This window comes from Rana temporaria, chromosome 1 (genome assembly GCF_905171775.1).
Source record: "Rana temporaria chromosome 1, aRanTem1.1, whole genome shotgun sequence".
Taxonomy (NCBI): Eukaryota; Metazoa; Chordata; class Amphibia; order Anura; family Ranidae; genus Rana; species Rana temporaria.
In genome coordinates, this window is record NC_053489.1 from 450,537,190 (window position 1) to 450,557,922 (window position 20,733).

At 46.7% G+C, this 20,733-nt stretch overlaps 1 protein-coding gene across 1 annotated transcript in view; it reads right to left on the reverse strand.

Annotated features, from left to right (window-relative positions):
* Window positions 1–20,733, reverse strand: part of LOC120916545 (N-acylethanolamine-hydrolyzing acid amidase-like) — a 73,535-nt gene that overhangs the window by 32,402 nt on the left and 20,400 nt on the right. The window contains exons 4-7 of the mRNA XM_040327591.1: window positions 19,151–19,241; window positions 14,755–14,831; window positions 13,734–13,906; window positions 10,975–11,037 (exon numbers count right to left, since the gene is read on the reverse strand). Coding sequence (XP_040183525.1) covers window positions 10,975–11,037; window positions 13,734–13,906; window positions 14,755–14,831; window positions 19,151–19,241 — 404 coding nt within the window. The remainder of the gene's footprint in view (window positions 1–10,974; window positions 11,038–13,733; window positions 13,907–14,754; window positions 14,832–19,150; window positions 19,242–20,733) is intronic.

The window sequence follows — 20,733 nt, forward strand, 5'->3', positions numbered from 1 at the left end:
CTGTCCACAGAATATTTTGCCAGTACTGCTGTGGAACATCCAGGTGCTGTAAACGTGCAGCAGTGTTTTTTTTGGACAGCAGTGGCTTCCTCTGTGGTATCCTCCCATGAAATCCATTCTTGTTTAGTGTTCTACGTATCATAGATTCAGAACAGGGATGTTAGCATATGCCAGAGACTTTTGTAAGTCTTCAGCTGACACTCTAGGATTCTTCTTCACCTCATTGAGCAGTCTGCGTTGTTCTCTTGCAGTCATCTTTACAGGACAGCCACTCCTAGGTAGAGTAGCAGCAGTGCAGAACTTTCTCCATTTATAGACAATTTGTCTTACTGTGGACTGATGAGCAGCAAGGCTTTTGGAGATACTTTTATAACCCTTTCCAGCTTTATGCAAGTCAACAATTCTTAATCGTAGGTCTTCTGAGAGCTCTTTTGTGCGAGGCATCATTCACATCAGGCAATGCTTCTTGTGAAAAGCAAACCCAGAACTGGTATGTGTTTTTTTATAGGGCAGGGAAGCTGTAACCAACACCTCCAATCTCATCTCATTGATTGGACTCCAGTTGGCTGACACCTCACTCCAATTAGCTCTTGGAGATGTAATTAGTCTAGGGGTTCACATACTTTTTCCACCTGCACTGTGAATATTTACATGGTGTGTTCAATAAAAACATGGTAACATTTAATTATTTGTGTGTTATTAGTTTAAGCAGACTGTGATTGTCTATTGTTGTGACTTGATGAAGATCAGATCACATTTTATGACCAATTTGTGCAGAAATCCATATCATTCCAAAAGGGTTCACATATTATTTCTTGCAACTGTATATTATTCTACCCAATCTAAGTATCAGTGTGCAAATACTTAGACACCCAGTTATTTATTCTATGCAAAGCCATTGTGCAGCATTTCCTTAAATGTCAAATGCGTCAACATATCAATATTTAATATGTAATATGTACAGATGTTATAATAATTATATTAGGTTTAAATGCTTCTCTGGTTTTAAGATTAAGATAAAGAAATAAAACATAATGAAAGTAAAATATGATAGCAAAATCAAATAGGGGGAAAAAGGTAGGGAGGTGAAAAAAAAAATCTCAATGTAAAGCCCATTGCTTGATGTAATGTAAAGTCCATTATTTTTAGTCTTTGTAATTCCTTGTATAGTGATACTGTATATTGTCTATCCAGAGCAGTTTATACCCTTGAAAATGTCCCCTAAAATACTAGTGTCTGAAACTGGAGGGGTTCCTGATTGGTTGACCAAACACTTTTGATCTACTGTGTGCCTCCTGGCCTCAGATAGCTGTAGGTATATGTTCCAATTGAATTTTTTCAGAGATTTCCTTTATTGTTTATTTATTGTTTAAGGCAAAATCACATTCTTAAAGTGGTTGTAAACCCTTACACACCACTTTTACCTACAGGTAAGCCTATAATAAGGCTTACATGTAGGTACTGGAAAAATCTCCTAAACCTGTGCGGTTTAGGACATATTTACCATATACGCTTGCGCCGTCATCGGCGCATTCGCACTAAGGAAAAGGCACGATTGTGCCATGACCGTCGGCTCCCGCCCGCATGCGCTGGAGTGATGTCACACGACTCCTGGCAGTCAGAGAACCAGAGTCCACGGCCCCGGAAGGATGAGGGGTGAAGATGGACGTTCTTCAATACTATGTACAGTGCCGCCCCTATCCACGCCCTTTGACTTTTTCACGCTATCGCGTCACACCCCCCTAATCGGCTGCAATGTTTATGCGCCGCTCCTCGCCCCAGCGCCCAATAATGATGTCAACCCGCTATAAATCGTGATGCCGGCATTAAACCCTCCCTTCCTCATCCCCATCACCCTATATAAGGCAGCCTCCACACTTGATTACTGGTGTATAGCACAGGCTATCCCCCGGGACATGCGATACCCTTCCGTCCGAGAGGTAAGTACCTTTATCCCTTCTCCTCTGGCATAATACTTCATCTAGTTCTGCCTTACTTACTATTGCCTCTTCAACCACCCATTCAGGCCCTGAACCCTTTGATTTGTCCTATAACGGATACTGCAGTGTGGCTGCCCATTTTGGATACATTCCCCATCTTGGCCTCGCCCCCTGCTCTAGTGGTCCCGGCTCTAACCATTAAAATATTACTGTCTGTCAAATGTTGTAATCCATTATATTTCATTACAGATTAATGAAATATATAATATCTTACTGTCAAATTCTCCTAACCTCGTCCTGAGGAAGCCAAAAGGCGAAACGCGTAGACGAAAAGGAATTTTTGCAATTGAACGTATACTTTATATGTTTTTTTATGTATTTTCTTTATGTATTTTATTGTATCTTTGTAATTAAAAGTTTATATTTTTCTAAACCCTATGTTCCTGTCTTGCCTTAAAAGTCCGCCTTGTCACTGCCCTTAGCAGTAACCCTTCCCCTGAAGATGGACGTCCACCAGCGTGGACATTGCGGACATCACAGGCTTTGTTTTCAGGTAAGTGGCACATAATGGGCTAGTATGCAATGCATACTAGCCCATTATGCTTTTACTTTGCAGGTGAATAAAGAGGAAGTAAAATCCCATCAGGGTTTACTTTCTCTTAAACTATCCTTAAAGGAGTTGTAAATAAAAAACAATTTATGCTGAAATGACTGTTTACAGGGTATAGAGACATAATAGTTAACCGATTCCTTTTAAAAACGATTAAAAATAGATAAAAATCAATCATATAATGTACCTGTAGTTTCTAGTTTCGTTTTTGCATGTTGTTTCCTGCCTCTGCTGTACAGAGTCACAGAGCCAATACAGGGCAGTGATGGTTTGGAAAACGAAACTGATTGGTGCTGTGGGGTTTTAGACACACAGTAATCACACCTCCTTGATTAGTGACCACGGAGAGAAAGCTCCCAGTACTGTGGTTATCAGGAAACAGACAACCAGGAAGTGTGGAGATCAGAGAAGAATTACAGCAACTTGAGAGCACACGTTCCCCTTTGAAAAATGCTATTGACTATAAACAAATTCTCAATAAATACTTAAGGACCCTTTTCATATCATCATTAGATATTATAAGCAGAGATTGATGTTTTTGTTTTTTTAATCTCAGGTTTTCCAGAGTAGAGGAGATATCTGGGGTATTATTGACCCCAGATGTCTACATAACAAGGACCTGTAATGCCTTTTCATATTACAAGGGTTGTTTACATTTCTTGTATCAGGAATAAAAGTGATAAAAAAATATATAAAAATAAAGGAACAGTGTAAAAAATAAATAAATACAATAATAAAAAAAAAATGTTAAAGTGCCCCCGGCCCCCTGTGCTCGCATACAGTAGCAAATTCATACCCAAGTCATGCCCGCAAATGTAAACAGCGTTCGCACCACACATGTGAGGCATCGCTGCAAAAGTTATAACAAGTGCAATAATTCTAGTGCTAAACCTCCTCGGTAACTCTAAACTGGTAACCTGTAAAAAGTTTTAAAGCATCGCCTACGGAGATTTGTAAGTATCGTAGTTTGGCGCCATTCCACTAGTGTGCAAAATTTTAAAGCGTGACATGTAACATGTAACATCATCTTTTATATTTTACCAAGAAATTGAGTTATATAGGGTTATATATCAGCAAATCAACCCCACTATATTCATGTTCAGTAATGAGTACTTCTGAATGTGGGAAATTGTTATTACTGAAAAATATTTTTAGTTGATCATTTCCCTCTTGTGCTGAGAATGTCAGAAAAGGGGGGAAAGTTTCAATACCCCCTTTTCCCATGGGATAGCGGCAGGGCAGTTAGTTTCAAGGCTCCCCTTGTAGAGGCATGCTATGACTCTGCAAGGGTTGCCTGTCACAAGGCATGGGAGAGTAGGAAACGTGACTTTCCCGGGCTTTCCTTGAAACACCTGCTGTCCACGAGGCCTGCACATGTTTTTCCCGGGCTTTTAGGGCTCTTGGAGCCCAGTACCGGTTTTGACTAGTTTAGTCCAGTAGCAATTAGGGCTATATAAGGAAGGGTTCCGTGGAGCTGTTCAGTCGCCTCAGAGAACAGGATTGTGGTGCCCCCCCCCCCTCCCTTGTTTATTATTTTTGTCGCGGCTGCAATTATGTGGTAATGTCACCTTCAAAAAAAAAAAAATAATATAAAAAAAAAAAAAAAATTAATAAATATATGTATATGTTATATAATATTAAATTATACATCAGACAGGAGGCTCATATCTTATGCATGATCTTTCTTTATTCATGCTCACAGCAGAAAACCAACTTTAGTGAAATGTTATAGAAAAAAATGTTTCTTTAAACTGACAACCAGAAAGCTACACCCCCGGCAGCCCTCTAGGTGGGTCTGCCAATCACGAGGTAGTCCAGTCAGTATATAAAGGCCTGTCCCTTTAGGAACCTCCTCTTTCTTTCTGCTCACAGATCAGAACTCAGATAAGTAGATTCATTGAACTCTATAGATTATTTTTATATATATATATATACTCTTTGTTTCAATTGTAATATCTTACTTTAATTGTATTACCTTTATATACAACTCCTCTGTGGATTCCTATTGATTCGCCCCCCTTCGGGGCGCTATCTATTTCCACCCTTCTGTATTTATATATAATTTTCTACAGCCTTTGTATGCATCTTCATCACCGCTCTGTTAAGCTCCGTTTTAACAGCTCATTGTATTACCTGCGTTTTTTCTATGGGGCCCTGGTCAGCGCGCACCCTCCGCTCTGACCAGTCCCGAACCCTTCACACTCTTCCGCGCGGTCTCGCCTAACATCGCGAGACGTCGGCGCCATCTTCATCGCATCCTTCGCGCCTTCTTTTCCTCCTCAGCGCGCTCTTTCAGACAGGGGGGCGTGTCGCGACCTCTCGTCCTATCAGATCAGGACGGGAGTTCTCGCGAGACTTCGCCCTCCTCCCCCGTGCTCCGCTCCTCCGTCACGCTCAGCAGTGTGTGAGCGATCGGAGAGGTGGACGGAGCACGGACCCTGCGGTATCATTTTCCTGGGAATTTATTCCCTCACTTACTCCCATCCTATACCATAGATAGTTTTTATACCCCTTTATAGATAGTTTTTTAATATTATATAGATCTAGCGCTGCAGCTCTCTCCCCTTAGTGCTACTGCACTCTTATTACCCAATCTGATTTTCTCAGCATCCCTAGCCTTCCTTTAGTCTAGCGCTGCATTTCACCTCTAACAGCACTATTGCCAACAGCTTCAACATGGCAGAAGGCAGGGATCCCACCAGTATGGACATTCCCATAGAACTACTAGATCCTTCACAGGACACGCCTGTAGTCATGACTACAGCACAGATCCAACAGCTGATAACTCAGTCTGTGCAGGCTGCCATGGCCTCGGTGGTATCTACCCCACCTATACCCCATAGGTCCGGATCTCCTGACACCGGCATACCTATGATAAAGAAGGGTAAAGCGTCTCAGAAACGCCGCCACATTGACGTGGCCCACGACTCCCCGGCAGGGGAAGTACTAAACATGCTCCAGACAGTACCATCCCAGGACTGTCGACCCACTGTTCTCCCAGACTCGGTACGACCCCCGGGCCTCGGGGAGATAAATTTACAGAGGCAACGATCCGCCAGGCGGACAAAACCGGACTCCTTTGTGGACTCCTCTCCTGAGTCGTCCGCGGAGTCCGAGGCGTCTGACGCCTATGAGTCTGGAGAAGATTATGAGGACAGTGGGCACCTGTCGGCTAAGAACGACACCAACCCTGTACCCCAGGGTGAGGTTTTATTAGACTCCCACGGGGAGCCATTCTTTGACCCCGAAGCCATTAGTCACCCCAGATCCGGTGATTGGACACCCCTACCCGAGGTGGCTCAATACATTGAATACTGGGCTCGGAGGTCGGTCGACAAGACCAACAGGAACAAACTTCGTGCGGAATGTCCCCGCCCGTGTATTACCAAAAAGGTAGTGAGCACTCCTGAGGTAGACCCCATCCTCTTGAGATACCTCACTAAGAGTGGGAAATATTCTAAAAAGGGGATAGAGAGGTCCTTCAAAATGATCCAAGACCGGGTCTTAGACCTGTTTGGCCCCATCACAAAGATCCTAAATCTCAGTGAGCAGGCTTCCGCCTCTGGTCAACCCGTCGATTTATCCCAACTTAGGGAATGGGCCCAGAGAGCGGTGTGTCTCCTGGGTTCAGCAAATACTGCATGCTCCATGGAGCGTCGTCGCTCAATACTCATGAGACTCGATCCCCAACTCTCCCATCTGGCCGACTCTGAACCGGGGCCGTCTGCCGACGGCATGCTATTCGGAGATTCCTTAATAAAGGACATAAACAAAATGGTAGGGCTCTATTCCAGCCTGGACAAGGCCCAGACGTCTCTGAAGAAGACTAACAGTAGAGTTTTTCACAAGGCCGGTAGATATAGAGGCCGCTCTACCGGCCGTTTCTCCTCCTCCAGGCCATTCCAAAGAGCTCCCGTGCAGTACCAGACTCCACCGCCCTACTCCGTACCGGTTGCCCAACCAGCACCCTTTTTCCCCCCCCCGGGGACGTCCATGGAGAGGCCGAGGTGCTAGAGGCTACCCCCGTTCCAGACCATCTTCCGGTGAGTACGATACCTCTGCACTTGTCCCAAATGCCTGTAGGGGGAAGGTTGAAACATTTTATCCACGCCTGGTCTGCGATTACGGCAGACTCGTGGATACTCAATACAGTGGCGGGCTACCAAATAGAGTTATATGCCCTTCCAGTGATGGACCATACTCCTCACCCCATCCGGTTTTCTATCCCAAACGCCAGTCTGATGGACAACGAATTACAGGATCTCCAGACCAAACTAGCTGTAACAGAGGTGGACTCAAACTCTCCCGGTTTCCTCAGCAACCTTTTTCTAGTCAGAAAAAAGGGCGGAGGTTTCCGACCGGTCATAAACTTGAGGAACCTCAACCAACATGTCGTATACCGACATTTCAAGATGGAAGGCATTCACTGCCTAAGAGACCTCTTACGCCCGGAGGATTGGTTAGTCAAGGTGGACTTGAAGGACGCCTACCTTACGGTTCCCATCCATCCGTCCTCTCAACACTTACTCCGTTTCCTGTGGAGGGACAGAGTGTGGCAGTTCACTTGTCTTCCCTTCGGTCTCTCCTCAGCTCCTTGGTGTTTTACCAAGTTACTAAAACCTGTAATAGCATCCCTACGGAGCAGAGGGGTGAGATTGATCGTCTACCTAGACGACATACTCATAATGGCTCGCTCACCCCACCTAGCAAACGTCCATGCATCCTGGACAGTTACCCTACTTCAAGACCTGGGTTTTCTAGTAAACCACGAAAAGTCGGTCCTTATCCCATCTCAGGAGATGGAGTTTTTAGGATTTCTGGTAGACACCAACCTAGCGGTCCTTCGTCTACCCAAGACCAAACTTTTGACCATACGCAAGGAGATCAGTCTCGTGCTCAACAAGCAGAGGGTATCCTTACGCGGACTGGCACGTCTCGTCGGCCTATTGGCAGCGTCGATCCAAGCCATCTTTCCTGCCCCCCTCCATTACCGAGCCCTTCAGAGGCTCAAAGCCCTTCACCTCCGCCAGGGACTCCGCTACGCGGATGAAGTCCAGCTGGACGCGGAAGCCATGGGGGAGCTTCGATGGTGGCTACGCCATGCCGTAGAATGGAACGGCAAGACCATATTCAGCTCCAACCCGGACTTCATTCTGGAGTCGGATGCCAGCCGCCATGGCTGGGGCGCTCGGTGCGGTTCATTCTCCACAGGAGGGACGTGGTCCGCGGAGGAATCACTACTTCACATCAATGCGTTAGAACTCTTAGCAGCCTTCTTCGCCGTCAAGAGTCTACTGCCTCACGCTTTCAACTGCTGTATATTGCTTCGCATGGACAACGTCTCCGCTGTCCAATACGTCAATCGACTGGGGGGCTCCAAGTCCAAGATCCTAGCGGATCTCGCGAGGGAGTTCTGGCATTTTTGCCTGGAACGCAACATCATCCCAATCGCGGAATATATTCCCGGCATCTCCAATATAGTAGCAGACTGGAACTCCCGTCACCTGTCCGATTCCAGCGATTGGCGACTGGATCAGACAGTATTCCTTGCCCTCAATCTCCTGTGGGGTCCATTTACCCTAGACCTCTTCGCGTCCCGCCTCAACCGCCAACTCCCACAGTTTTACAGCTGGAGACCGGATCCGGAGGCTCAGGCGGTAGACGCCCTTCGCCAGACCTGGCCCCGAGGGACGCACTATGCGTTTCCCCCCTTCTCCCTGATCCTCAGGGTTCTTCTTCACATTACACACCTGAGAGCGACGGCCGTTCTAATCACACCATGGTGGCCGACGCAACCGTGGTTCCCTCTCCTCCTGGGGATGACGGTGGATCTCCCCAGACTCCTCCCTCACTCCCCTCACCTTCTCACCGGCCCCAACGGGGACCTACATCCATTACTCGTGGACAACTCACTCCCTCTCCTCGCGTGGTTGGTCTCGGGGTGCCCGGTGCAGGCTGCATCCTTTCAGGAGCAGCTAGGAATCTCCTCACCATGGCCTGGGCCCCCGGAACTAGGTCGGCATACCAATCAGCCTGGAAACTCTGGGTTCGTTGGTGTGATCAACGACAGGTTGATCCCATTCAAGCACCTGTGACCCTAGTGGTCAATTACTTAGCGGAATCCTATGGATCCGGGAGGTCTTACAATTCCCTCAATGTATATCGATCAGCGATCTCAGCCTACCACTCTCCCGTTGACTCGCTACCGGTAGGAAGGCACCCTTTAGTGTGCCGCCTACTACGGGGCGTTAGGTTTCAACGACCCCCACGGCCCAAGTACCAACAGACTTGGGACGTGACCAAAGTTCTCTCCATGTTCTCAGATTGGAACGACAATGATTCACTGTCCTTGAAGTTACTATCCTTTAAATTGACTGTCCTCTTATGTCTGATCTCCATTAAACGGGTGTCAGACGTCAGAGCTCTGGACATTTCCAGATGCCAGTTCTCGCCTCAGGGGGTGAGGTTTACGGTCGTACGTCGTACTAAGACCGGACTTCAGTCGGTTTTTTACCCTTTCTTCCCATCTCATCCACACCTTTGTGTGGTTCGCTGCCTACAAACTTATGAGTCTAGGACGTCCCCATTACGGTCTCTGCGTTCTTCGCAACTTCTTATTTCTTACGTTAGACCTCACCTTCCAGTTTCTTCGGCCACATTGGCCAGGTGGGTACGCTCTGTCATGGATATGGCAGGGATCGACACGTCCCTATTTGGCGCTCACTCTGCCAGAGGGGCTATGGCTACTAAGGTCATCACTACGGGAGGCTCCCTATCGGATCTATTACTAGCAGCAGACTGGTCTTCAGCGACCACATTCCGTCAATTTTATTTCAGACCGGAGGAACACGTATCTATGACTGTGTTATAATTATGTGTTTTTTACTGTATGCTTGTTATAGCTTTAAACTTGCATAAGATATGAGCCTCCTGTCTGATGTATAATTCTAGATTTTCCTAGCTTGTGACGGAAAATATTGATTATATGAAGACAGGAGGCGAGTATCTTCCCTCCCGACCCGTCCCTTTCACTGTATTATGTCTCATTTATTCCAGGTTATTGAACCACGCATGTTCCAGTTCTATGGCTGACTGTTCCAGCGCGTCCTGTTTGATCTCCTGTTGGGATCGTTTCGTCATGTTCTCTTCAACACTTGGACCGGTTGTCCTCACAGATCGGAGATGGGGGCTCCCTCTCCATCCAGATGCCCGGCTGTCGATTGTCTACGGCTTCAGAGGTCCAGTTCCAAGGATTAGAGGTCGGCCTGTTATCGATATCCGGGTTTGTTTACAGTTCGCCTCAAGAAAGAGGAGGTTCCTAAAGGGACAGGCCTTTATATACTGACTGGACTACCTCGTGATTGGCAGACCCACCTAGAGGGCTGCCGGGGGTGTAGCTTTCTGGTTGTCAGTTTAAAGAAACATTTTTTTCTATAACATTTCACTAAAGTTGGTTTTCTGCTGTGAGCATGAATAAAGAAAGATCATGCATAAGATACTCGCCTCCTGTCTTCATATAATCAATATTTTCCGTCACAAGCTAGGAAAATCTAGAATTATTAATAAAAGAGTATGATGTTTGAAGGTGGACAAAATCTGTTATGACTCTATATATTTGGTATGGGTTAATTTTAAAATCTGAAGTTTATACAGCCTGAGCCGTAGTGGCTGGGTTTGTTTTAGTGTTATTAAATATATTTTATGAAGTTAATTGTATTTAAACCAATAATAAAGCAGCTGCGGTCGATTTATTCCATGCAAGTGTCAGTTTTAATTATTTAAAGTATTATTGGTTTTAAGGGGTCCTGCCTGCTGTCCCATAGAGAAGCAGGTTTTCACCGCAACTGTTGACTGAACTGGAAACAAGAACCGATGTGGTGTGTGTAAGTTAATCATAAGAAGGTTAAAGGTTGAACCACAAATCTTCTCAATATATCTATAATTCAGCCATTATCAACTTGGTATTGATTGATTTTACTATGAATGGCTGTCCCTCTTTTAATAGTGCATTCAGATAGACATGGCCATAGCTGAATTTACCATTAGACACAGTAAACCTGATCCTACAGGCAACAGAGAATCAGGCCCCGTACACACAGCCGAGGAACTCGACGTGCCAAACACATCGAGTTCCTCGGCCAGTTCAGCCCTGAAGCCGCCGAGGACCTCGGCGGGCCGAGAGCTCCCATAGAACAACGAGGAAATAGAGAACATGTTCTCTATTTCCTCGCCGAGCTCCTCGTCGGCTTCCTCGGCCGAAAGTGTACACACGACCAGTTTCCTCGGCAGAATTCAGCCAGAAACTCGGTCGGAAGCTGAATTCTGCCGAGGAAACTGGTCGTGTGTACGGGGCCTAAGAGTCTGCTTTTCCCTTTTATCACATTAGTGATTAATCTGACAGATTAGTGCGGCTCTGACTCATACCGTCGGTCATCATATGGTGGTGGGGTGGTCCAGTGGTCATAGTTTGTTTCTACGTGGAACCATCTGTAATGAGACATAATGCACAGATTTAACATATCTGATATGTTTTTACAGCAAAATCACGTTTGCTAATTTGCACCACACAAGTCTTTCATTAAAGCAGAGTTCCACCCAAAAGTGGAACTCTCGCTTATACGCTTCCTTCCCCCTTCAGTACCACATTTGGGGGAGGGGGGGAACGGGAGACCTGTTTTTGACAGGTCCCTTTCCCCACTTCCGGAGATGGGCCGGGGCGCGGTCTCCTCGAAGTTCGGCCCCCCTCCTCCTTCCCCTGCTACTGGACCAAATTAGAAAGCGCAGCGTGCTTCACGCATGCCCAGTAGGGAACCCGCTTTGAAGCTAAAGGTCTTCACTACCGAGTTTAATTTCAAGGAATGGCGGCGGCAGCACCCAGGAGTTGATCCGATGATCGGCTGGGGTGCTGACATCACAGGATCCCTTGATAGGTGAGTGCCATAATATTAAAAGTCAGCAGCTACAGTATTTGTAGCTGCTGACTTAAAAAAATGTTTAAAAAAAATGTGTCACCACACCCCCTCTCCTTTGATTGACAGACATGCAGAGTAGACTCATGTGCGAGCATGAGTGAAGGGTGCGTGCCTCCTGCTACCTCAGCCTGAGTGGGAGTGTGTTTAGTTTTAAGCGGTTGTAAACCTCACATGCATCAGTTCCCAAATACATGCACCATTTTATAGTTTGTTCTGTAAAAATCCAAAGAGTTGTATTTTTACCTCTGTGTTTTCATTTCCAAGCCTATCACAGCTCTCTGAAAATCACCGGTCCTAAGGTGGCAGAGTCGGGACATCACTGGTCCCACGCCTGCTGTGATCACACACAGCGGGAGCCCAGTGGCGGGTACCGTGGACTTGATGTCTGCCGGCACAAGCCGATTACACAGGACACAGGCAGATTGACAATCTGCCTATGTAAACAAGGCAGATTGTCATTCTATCAGAAGGGAAAACATTGATCCTGTGTTTCTGCTAGGCAGGAACACGGATCTTTGCTTTCCCCTAGTTAAAGCACCTCCCCCACAGTTAGTAAGCATATCCCAGGCACACAGTTAACCCTTTAATCAACCTTGATGTTAACCGCTTCCCAGCCAGTATCTTTAGTAAAGTGACAGGTCATATTTTTTTAGCACTGGTCACTGTATTCGTGTCATTAGCCCCCCAAAAAGTGTCAAAAGTGACTGCCTGCCACAATATCACAGTCCCACTATAAATCGTTCATCGCTGCCATTACTAGTAAAAAAATAAATAAAACTATCCCATAGTTTGTAGATGATATACCGTATTTATCGGCGTATACCGCGCACTATTTTGCCCTGAAAATCAGGGCAAAATCGTGGGTGCGCGATATACGCCGATACCCGCTTTCCCGCCACGAGTTTGAATACTGCGCCGGCATATACCGAGCGCAGTACACTCGTGAATCTTCGGGCAGTCTCGGCGCCTCTCGCACTGACGTCCTGTACGTACAGGACGTCAGCGCGACAGTTGCCGAGCCTGCCCGAAGATTCACGAGTGTACTGCGCTCGGTATATGCCGGTACAGTATTCAAACTCATGGCGGGAAGGACGCGAGGACGCCGCAGAAGGACGCCGGACCCGCCGAAGAGGACACCGGACCCGCCGAAGAGGACACCGGACCCGCCCCAGAAGGACACCGGACCCGCCGAAGAGGACACCCGAAGCCGCAGAAGGACGCCGGACCCGACGAAGCCGCCGATGGACGCCGCGCAAGACACCAAAACTGTAAGTACAAAAAAAAACAAAAACGTTTTTTTTCCACAGGATTGGGGGCCACTTTAGGGGTGCGCGGTATACGCGGGAGCGATACCGCGATAAATACGGTAACTTTTGCACACACCAATCAATATACGCTTATTGGGATTTTCTTTACCAAAAATATGTAGAAGAATACATATTGGCCTAAATTGATAAAGAAATTCTTTTTTTTTTTTCATTTTTTATTGGATATATTTTATAGCAGAAAGTAAAAAAATATAATTTTTTCAAAATTGTCGGCCTATTTTTTATTTTTTAGCACAAAAAATTAAATCCGCAGAGGTGATCAAATACCACCAAAAGGAAGCTATATTTATGGGGGGAAAAAATACATCAATTTTATTTGGGTACAGTGTTGCACGACCGTGCAATTGTCACTTTAAGTAACACAATGCCGTATTGCATAAAAATTACCTGATCAGGAAGGGGGTAAAGCCCTGTACACACGATCGGTCAATCCAATGAAAACGGTCTGATGGACCGTTTTCATAGGTTAACCGATGAAGCTGACTGATGGTCAGTCGTGCCTACACACCATTGGTTAAAAAAACAATCGTGTCAGAACGCGGTGACGTAAAACACAACGACGTGCTGAAAAAAACTAAGTTCAATGCTTCCAAGCATGCGTCGACTTGATTCTGAGCATGCGTGGATTTTTAACCGATGGACGTGCCTACAAACGATCGTTTTTTTTTCTATCGGCTAGGTATCCATCGGTTAAATTTAAAATAAGATTGCTTTTTTTTAACCTATGGATAAATAACCCATGGGGCCCACACACGATCGGTTTGGTCCGATGAAAACGGTCCATCAGACCGTTCTCATCGGTTTGACCGATAGTGTGCACACGGCATAATACTTACCGAAGGTAAAGTTGGTGAGTAATGAATTGTAATTAAGCTTCACTTACTCTCCTCTTTGGGGATCCAAAGGCCAGAGGTCTGCAGGTCCATTCCTATTTCTGGTGATGACCAATCCTTCTCTTGACTGAGTGCCACCCAAGATGTAATACGTATCAGCGATAATTGGGGTCTTTGAAAGCTGCAGTGCAGCATTCTCAAAATCTCTGGCATTATACAATACCTGATGGAAAGAAAGATACAGCAGACGTAAATTATTCTTATTTTACTTCTGCAAACCCTTAGTCCCCTTTCACACTTATACGACTTGTCCTACGATTTTGGACTGCAAAATCGCATGACAAGTAATTCTCCATAATTTTCAATGACTTCCATTCATATTGGCACGACTTTAAGTCGTGCCGACTTCAAAGTAGTCCCTGCACTACTTTGGTCCAACTTCCAATGCGAGTTGATGTCCATAAACCTCAATGTTAAACCCTCAAGTAGCATGCAAATTGTACCTGAATAATATAGACACGATTTCAGTACGATTTCAATACGACTTTGTAAGCACAAGCAGCTTTTTGACCCTTGTCCCACCCAATCCTTTCAACATAGTAGCCCCTCCCAAGCACATTTTTCTAGCACACATTCACACATGCTCAAAACAGCCCAACAAAAAGAGACGTCCTTGTCCTCCGCTTCTCCTCTTCTTCCTCATGCACTGCTACTGCTGCAGCAGCAATGACAACTGATGTGGCAATATATTGAGTACCAAACATTATCTGTCACAACACACCACACCACAACCAGGAAGCAAACAGGACTGGAAACAACTATGGCAGGAAAAGGAATTACCTCACATCATGTATGTTTTCATTGGTTAATGCCAAAGTTGTGGCAAAGTAGTACTGATCCAAAATCATGCAAAATCGCGGCCGCGAAATCGCTGCAAAGTCACATGACTTTGAAGTCGTACAAGTGTGAAAGGGGCCTTACAGTTTCAACACTGGATTGATAAAGCACAAAAATAATTTTTATTTGAAAATACATTATAATCATTCTGGACAGCTTGGCTCGTATACTTACATCTCTTACCAGCCAGCTGACAGGTGAGCTTCTCTTGAAAAAAGCAGCAATGGCATTCTCCCACCACTTTCCTTTTGCTGTGTAATAGTGAAATGGAAAAGTTACAATCGTTCCTTAAAAATAGTATGTTTATTTTGTGTGATGGGGTGTGATGTGATGGGGTGGGATTGGGTGGGCACAAGCCTCTACCTTGTTCATCTCAGGTTTCATGATTTTAAGACAGGTTAGGACCAAAGGGACAAAAATATATATAAAAGGAGTGTTACTTTAGGAAAGCAAATGTTGTGCGCCATCAAAATCCAGGGCCTATATGGAGATTAATTTTCTAATCTCTAATTCTTTCACTGACACCAATGATGGGGCACCATTCTTCCCACTGTTACCAATGAAGAGGCACTATTACTTCCACTGATACCAATGATAGGGCACTATTCCTCCCACTAATACCAGTGACGGGGCACTATACCTCTCACTGATACCAATGATGGGGCACAATTCCTCCCCCTGATACCAATGATGGGGCACTGTTCCTCCCACTGATATCAGTGACAGGGCACTATTCCTCCTACTGACACCAATGGGGGGACACTATTCTTTCCACTCACACCAACGATGGGGCACTATTACTTCCACTGAAACCAGTGATGGGACACTGTTCCTCCCACTAATACCACTAATGGGGCATAAGTCCTCCCACTGATACCAATGATGGAGCACTATTCCTCCCACTGATATCAGTGACAGGGCACTATTCCTCCCACTGATATCAGTGACAGGGCACTATTCTTCCCACTGACACCAATGGGGGGGACACTATTCTTTGCACTCACACCAACGATGTGGCACTATTACTTCCACTGATATCAGTGACAGGGCACTATTCCTCCCACTGATATCAGTGACAGGGCACTATTCCTCCCACTGATATCAGTGACAGGGCACTATTCCTCCCACTGATATCACTGACAGGGCACTATTCCTCCCACTGACACCAATGGGGGGGACACTATTCTTTCCACTCACACCAACGATGTGGCACTATTACTTCCACTAAAACCAGTAATGGGACATTGTTCCTCCCACTAATACCACATATGGGGCATGATTTCTTCCATTGATACCAATGATGGGGAACTATTCCTCCCACTGATATCAGTGACAGGGCACTATTCCTTCAACTGACACCAGTGGGGGGACACTATTCTTTCCACTCACACCAACGATGGGGCACTATTACTTCCACTGAAACCAGTGATGGGACACTGTTCCTCCCACCAATACCACTAATGGGGCATGATTTCTCCCATTGATACCAATGATGGGGCACTATTCCTCCCACTGACACCAATGGTGGAAAACTATTCCTCCCACTGACACCAATGATGGGGCACTGTTCCTCTCCTCTGAAACCAATTGTGGGGGAATATTCCTCCCACTGACACCAATGTTGGGGCACAGACCCCCTAAAAGTACTTGTGCCACAACTGATGTTTCTCTTAAGCAAGATATATTATAAAAGATCAGAGGAAAAAAGAAAGTTTGCCCTGGTTCACACTGGGTACGATTTGGAACGATTTGAGATGCGATTTGACATGTCAAATCGCATCTCAAATCGGCGGCAATTGTCGGCAATGGCACTGTCCTAATCAGTGCGACGCCGCATCTGCGATTTCAAAAAGTAGTTCCTGTACTACTTTTTGCGATTTCGGGCCGCGATTTACATTAAATTGCGGCCGAAATCGCGAAGCCGCAAAACCGCGATTTTGAATTCGCAGCAGTGTGAACCTAGGCTTAAACAAATAACAATGTAACTAATAGGACCCAGTCCCAAGAATATTTTCTCTTCACTGGCCTGAGTAAGCACCTAGGTGGGAAAAATACAAACTATTTTCTGCAGGGGCCCTGCGAGCCACAGGTTCAGCACTGGGTGTGAATGTGGTAAAGCTCCACTGACTTTCATCATCCAATCATGTACAAGAAAAAATGCTATTCTTTCGTTCCTTACATGTAATTGAGTATTTGTTGTACAGTGAAATTTCACCACATTCTGGGGTAAATTCCTTTGCAAAGTGCAACATCCCTTACAGAGTGAACAGTCTATTTGCGTTTAATAAATCAACTATATAGGGTTTTTTACAAAACTAGATAAGATTAACATGTTTTACTCCCTATATATACACTATATTATCAAAAATATTGGGACACCTACCTTTACACGCACATGAACTTTAAAGGCATCCCAGTCTTAGTCTATAAGGTTCAATATTGAGTTGGCCCACCCTTTGCAGCTATAACAGCATCAACTCTTCAGGGAAGGCTGTCCACAAGGTTTAGGAGTGTGTCTATGGGAATGTTTGACCATTCTTCCAGAAGTGCATTTGTTGGACGAGAAGGCCTGGCTTGCAGTCTCCGCTCTAAATCATCCCAAAGGAGTTCTATCGAGTTGAGGTCAGGATTCTGTGCAGGCCAGTCCTGTTTCTCCACCCCAAACTCACTCATCCATGTCTTTAACCACTTGCCGCCCGCCAATGACATATTGACGTCGGCAAAGTGGTTGTAGAATCCTGACTGGACGTCATATGACGTCCTCAGGATTCTGAGCCGCTGCGCGCCCCCGGGGGCGCGCATCACGGCGATCGTTGTTGCAGGGTGTCAGTCTGACACCCCGCAACACTGATCAAGGTAAAGAATCTCTCACAGAGACTCTTTACTACGTGATCAGCCGTGTCCAATCACGGCTGATCACGATGTAAACAGGAAAAGCTGGTAATCGGCTTTTCCTCACTCGCGTCTGTCAGACGCGAGTAGAGGAGAGCCGATCGGCTGCTCCTATGACAGGGGGGTTTGTGCTGATCGATTATCAGCACAGCCCCCCCGAGGATGCCCACTGGACCACCAGGGATGCCCACTGGACCACCAGGGATGGCCATATAGACCACCAGGAAAAAAAAAAAAAAGGATGCCACCCTAGACCACCAGGGATGAGTAGGACACACAAATGGATGCCAATCAGTGCCAAAATGGATGCCAATCAGTGCCCACAATGGGCATCACTGATTGGCAGGCATTGTTTGGCACTGATTGGCATCCATTAGTACAACACATACAATAGTGCCCATCTATGCCCATCCTTGCCACCTATCAGTGCCCATCCATGCCGCCTATCAGTGCCCGTCCGTGCCGCCTATCCGTGCCCGTCCGTGCCACCTATCCGTGTCCGTCCGTGCCGCCTGTCCGTGCCCAGCCGTGCCGCCTATCTGTGCCCATCTGTGCCACCTATCTGTGCCCATCCGTGCCGCCTATCCAAGCCCATCCATGCCGCCTATCCGTGCCGCCTATCAGTGCCCATCCATGCCGCCCATCAGTGCCGCATATTAGTGCCCATCAATGCCACCACATCAGTGCCCCTCATCGGTGCCCATCAGTGCCGCCTTATCAGTGCCCGTCAGTGCAGTACCATCAGTGCCATTCAGTGAAGGAGAAAACGTACTTATTTACAATGTTTTATAACAGAAACAAAAAAAAAACTCATTCAAAGTGCAACAGCGCTGAAAGCTAAAAATTGGTCTGGGGCGGGAAGGTGTATAAGTGCCCTGTATGGAAGTGGTTAAGGACCTTGCTTTGTGCACTGGTACAGAGTCATATTGGAACTGGAATGGGCCATCTCCAAACTGTTCCCACAAAGTTGGGCGCATGAAATTGTCCAAAATGTCTTGGTATGCTGACGCCTTAAACGGAGGTCCACCTGAATTTTTTTTTTTTTTAAAGCCAGCAGCTACAAAATTCTGCAGCTGCTGACTTTTAATAAATGGACACTTACCTGCCCAGCTCGCCCGCAATATCGGCAGCCGAAGCCGCGCAATCGCTAGTCTTTCGGCTGTCCCCGCCGCCATCCTCGGTGAGGGAATCAGGAAGTGAAGCGTTGCGGCTTCACTGCCCGGTTCCCTACTGCACATGCGCGAGCGGCGTGGCCCATCCTCACTGGTCCCTGCTGTCTCCTGGAACCAGTGTATTACCCAGAAGACAGCAGGGGGGGGGGACGAGACGAAGAGGGGTGACCTCCGTGTGTGTGTGGACCTCCGCTTTAAGAGTTCCCCCCGGAGTTCCACTAGAACTAAGGGGCCAAGCCCAACCCCTGAAAAACAACCCCAGTGCCCCAAGCAAGGTCCATAAAGACATGGATGAGCAAGTTTGACAGCCTTCCTAGAAGAGTTGAAGCTGTTATAGCTGCAAAGGGTGGACCAACTCAATATTGAACCCTATGGACGAAGACTGGGATGCTATTAAAATTCATGTGTGTGTAAACTAGGCAGGCGTCCAAATACTTTTGGTAATATAGTGTATATATACAGCTTTCTGTATGGATGTACATAGCAATATTAGGATTTTTGTTTACCTCTTGCATCCCCTGATACAGTAAACTTGTAGGGGCTTTGACCAGTCCATAATCCGACATAACCTAGGAAGGTGGTTCCTGTATATGCAATCTGTAGGACAAATTATAGGTGCATTTTAGAGATATTTTACTGTTGTGCTGTATTGTTATTGTTAATGCTACCGTGTTTCCCCGAAAATAAGACCTACCCCGATAATAAGACCTAGCAGGATTTTCAGGGAGGGCTGCAATATAAGCCCTACCCCGAAAATAAGACCTAGTTTGACGTGGTTGTCTCCTCCTCTTCTCCTGCTTGTCAGCGGGAGATCTCGACCCCCCCTCCCTCTGCAATGCTCGACTTGCGGAAGATTGTACAGGTGGGCTATGGAAGCCCAGAACGGCACTCTCTCCTCCTCCTCCTCCTCCTGCCTGTCAGTGGGGGATGTCCGCCCCCCTCCCTCTGCAATGCTCGGCTTGCAGAAGATTGTACAGGCGGGCTATGGAAGCCCAGAACGGCACTCTCTCCTTCTTCTCCTGCCTGTCAGTGGGGGATGTCCGCCCCCCTCCCTCTGCAATGCTCGGCTTGCAGAAGATTGTACAGGCGGGCTATGGAAGCCCAGAACGGCACTCTCTCCTTCTTCTCCTGCCTGTCAGTGGGGGATGTCCACCCCCTCCCCCTGAAATGCTCGGCAGAGAGCTCAAACTGGCTATAGAAAGCCCAGAGCGGCACTCAGATCTCCTTCTCCTGTCAGTGGGGGATGTCGGCCCCCCTCCCTCTGCAAAGTTTGGCTTGTGGAAGAGAGCTCAGGCAGGCTATGGAAGCCAGGTGCAGCGCTATAATAAGGTACCTGACACAATACTTTTTACTTTACTTCACACGGGATTCCTGTCAGGCAGAGAGGGAGAGGGGTAGAGAAGTCCACACAATAATAAGCCCTACCCCGAAAATAAGCCCTACCATGTTTTTGGCTTCCAAAATTAATATAAGACCCGGGCTTATTTTCGGGGAAACACGGTATGTGCTCAGTAGCTTATTATAGAGAGGTAGACACATCCACTCTAGAGCTTTTCAGAGCAATTTAGACGTTACTAGATGATTCTACGAAACATGTCCTTTCCGCAAACCATAGCAAAGGCTCAAAACATTTGGTCCTGGCTGGCGTTTTTTTTTTTTTTATTGTTATGATTCTCAGGCCCCATTCACACCTGCGGACCGTATGTCCGCTTTTTCATCCATCCGTATGTGGATGAAAAAGGGACATACATTGGTCCCTATGAGATTGCGGGTGTCAGCGGATGAACATGCGCTGACACCCGATCTCGCCCGCTTCCGCATTCCTCCGATTCTGCAGACGGAGGAAAACCCTATTTGTCCTCCCGTCTGCGGATCGGATTGGATATACACGGACAGACGGTTCGTGTTCATCCGATCCCCCCATAGGGGAGAGCGGAGAAAAGACAGGGCGGTCCCTGCACAGTGTGCGGGGACCGCCCTGTCATCTGCCGGCTCAGCGGGGATCAATGGAGCGATCCCCGCTGAGCAAGGGTGAAAGGACCCTCATGGTGGTTAGCAGGTCATCAGGTTCTTCCAATCCTTAGAAGAA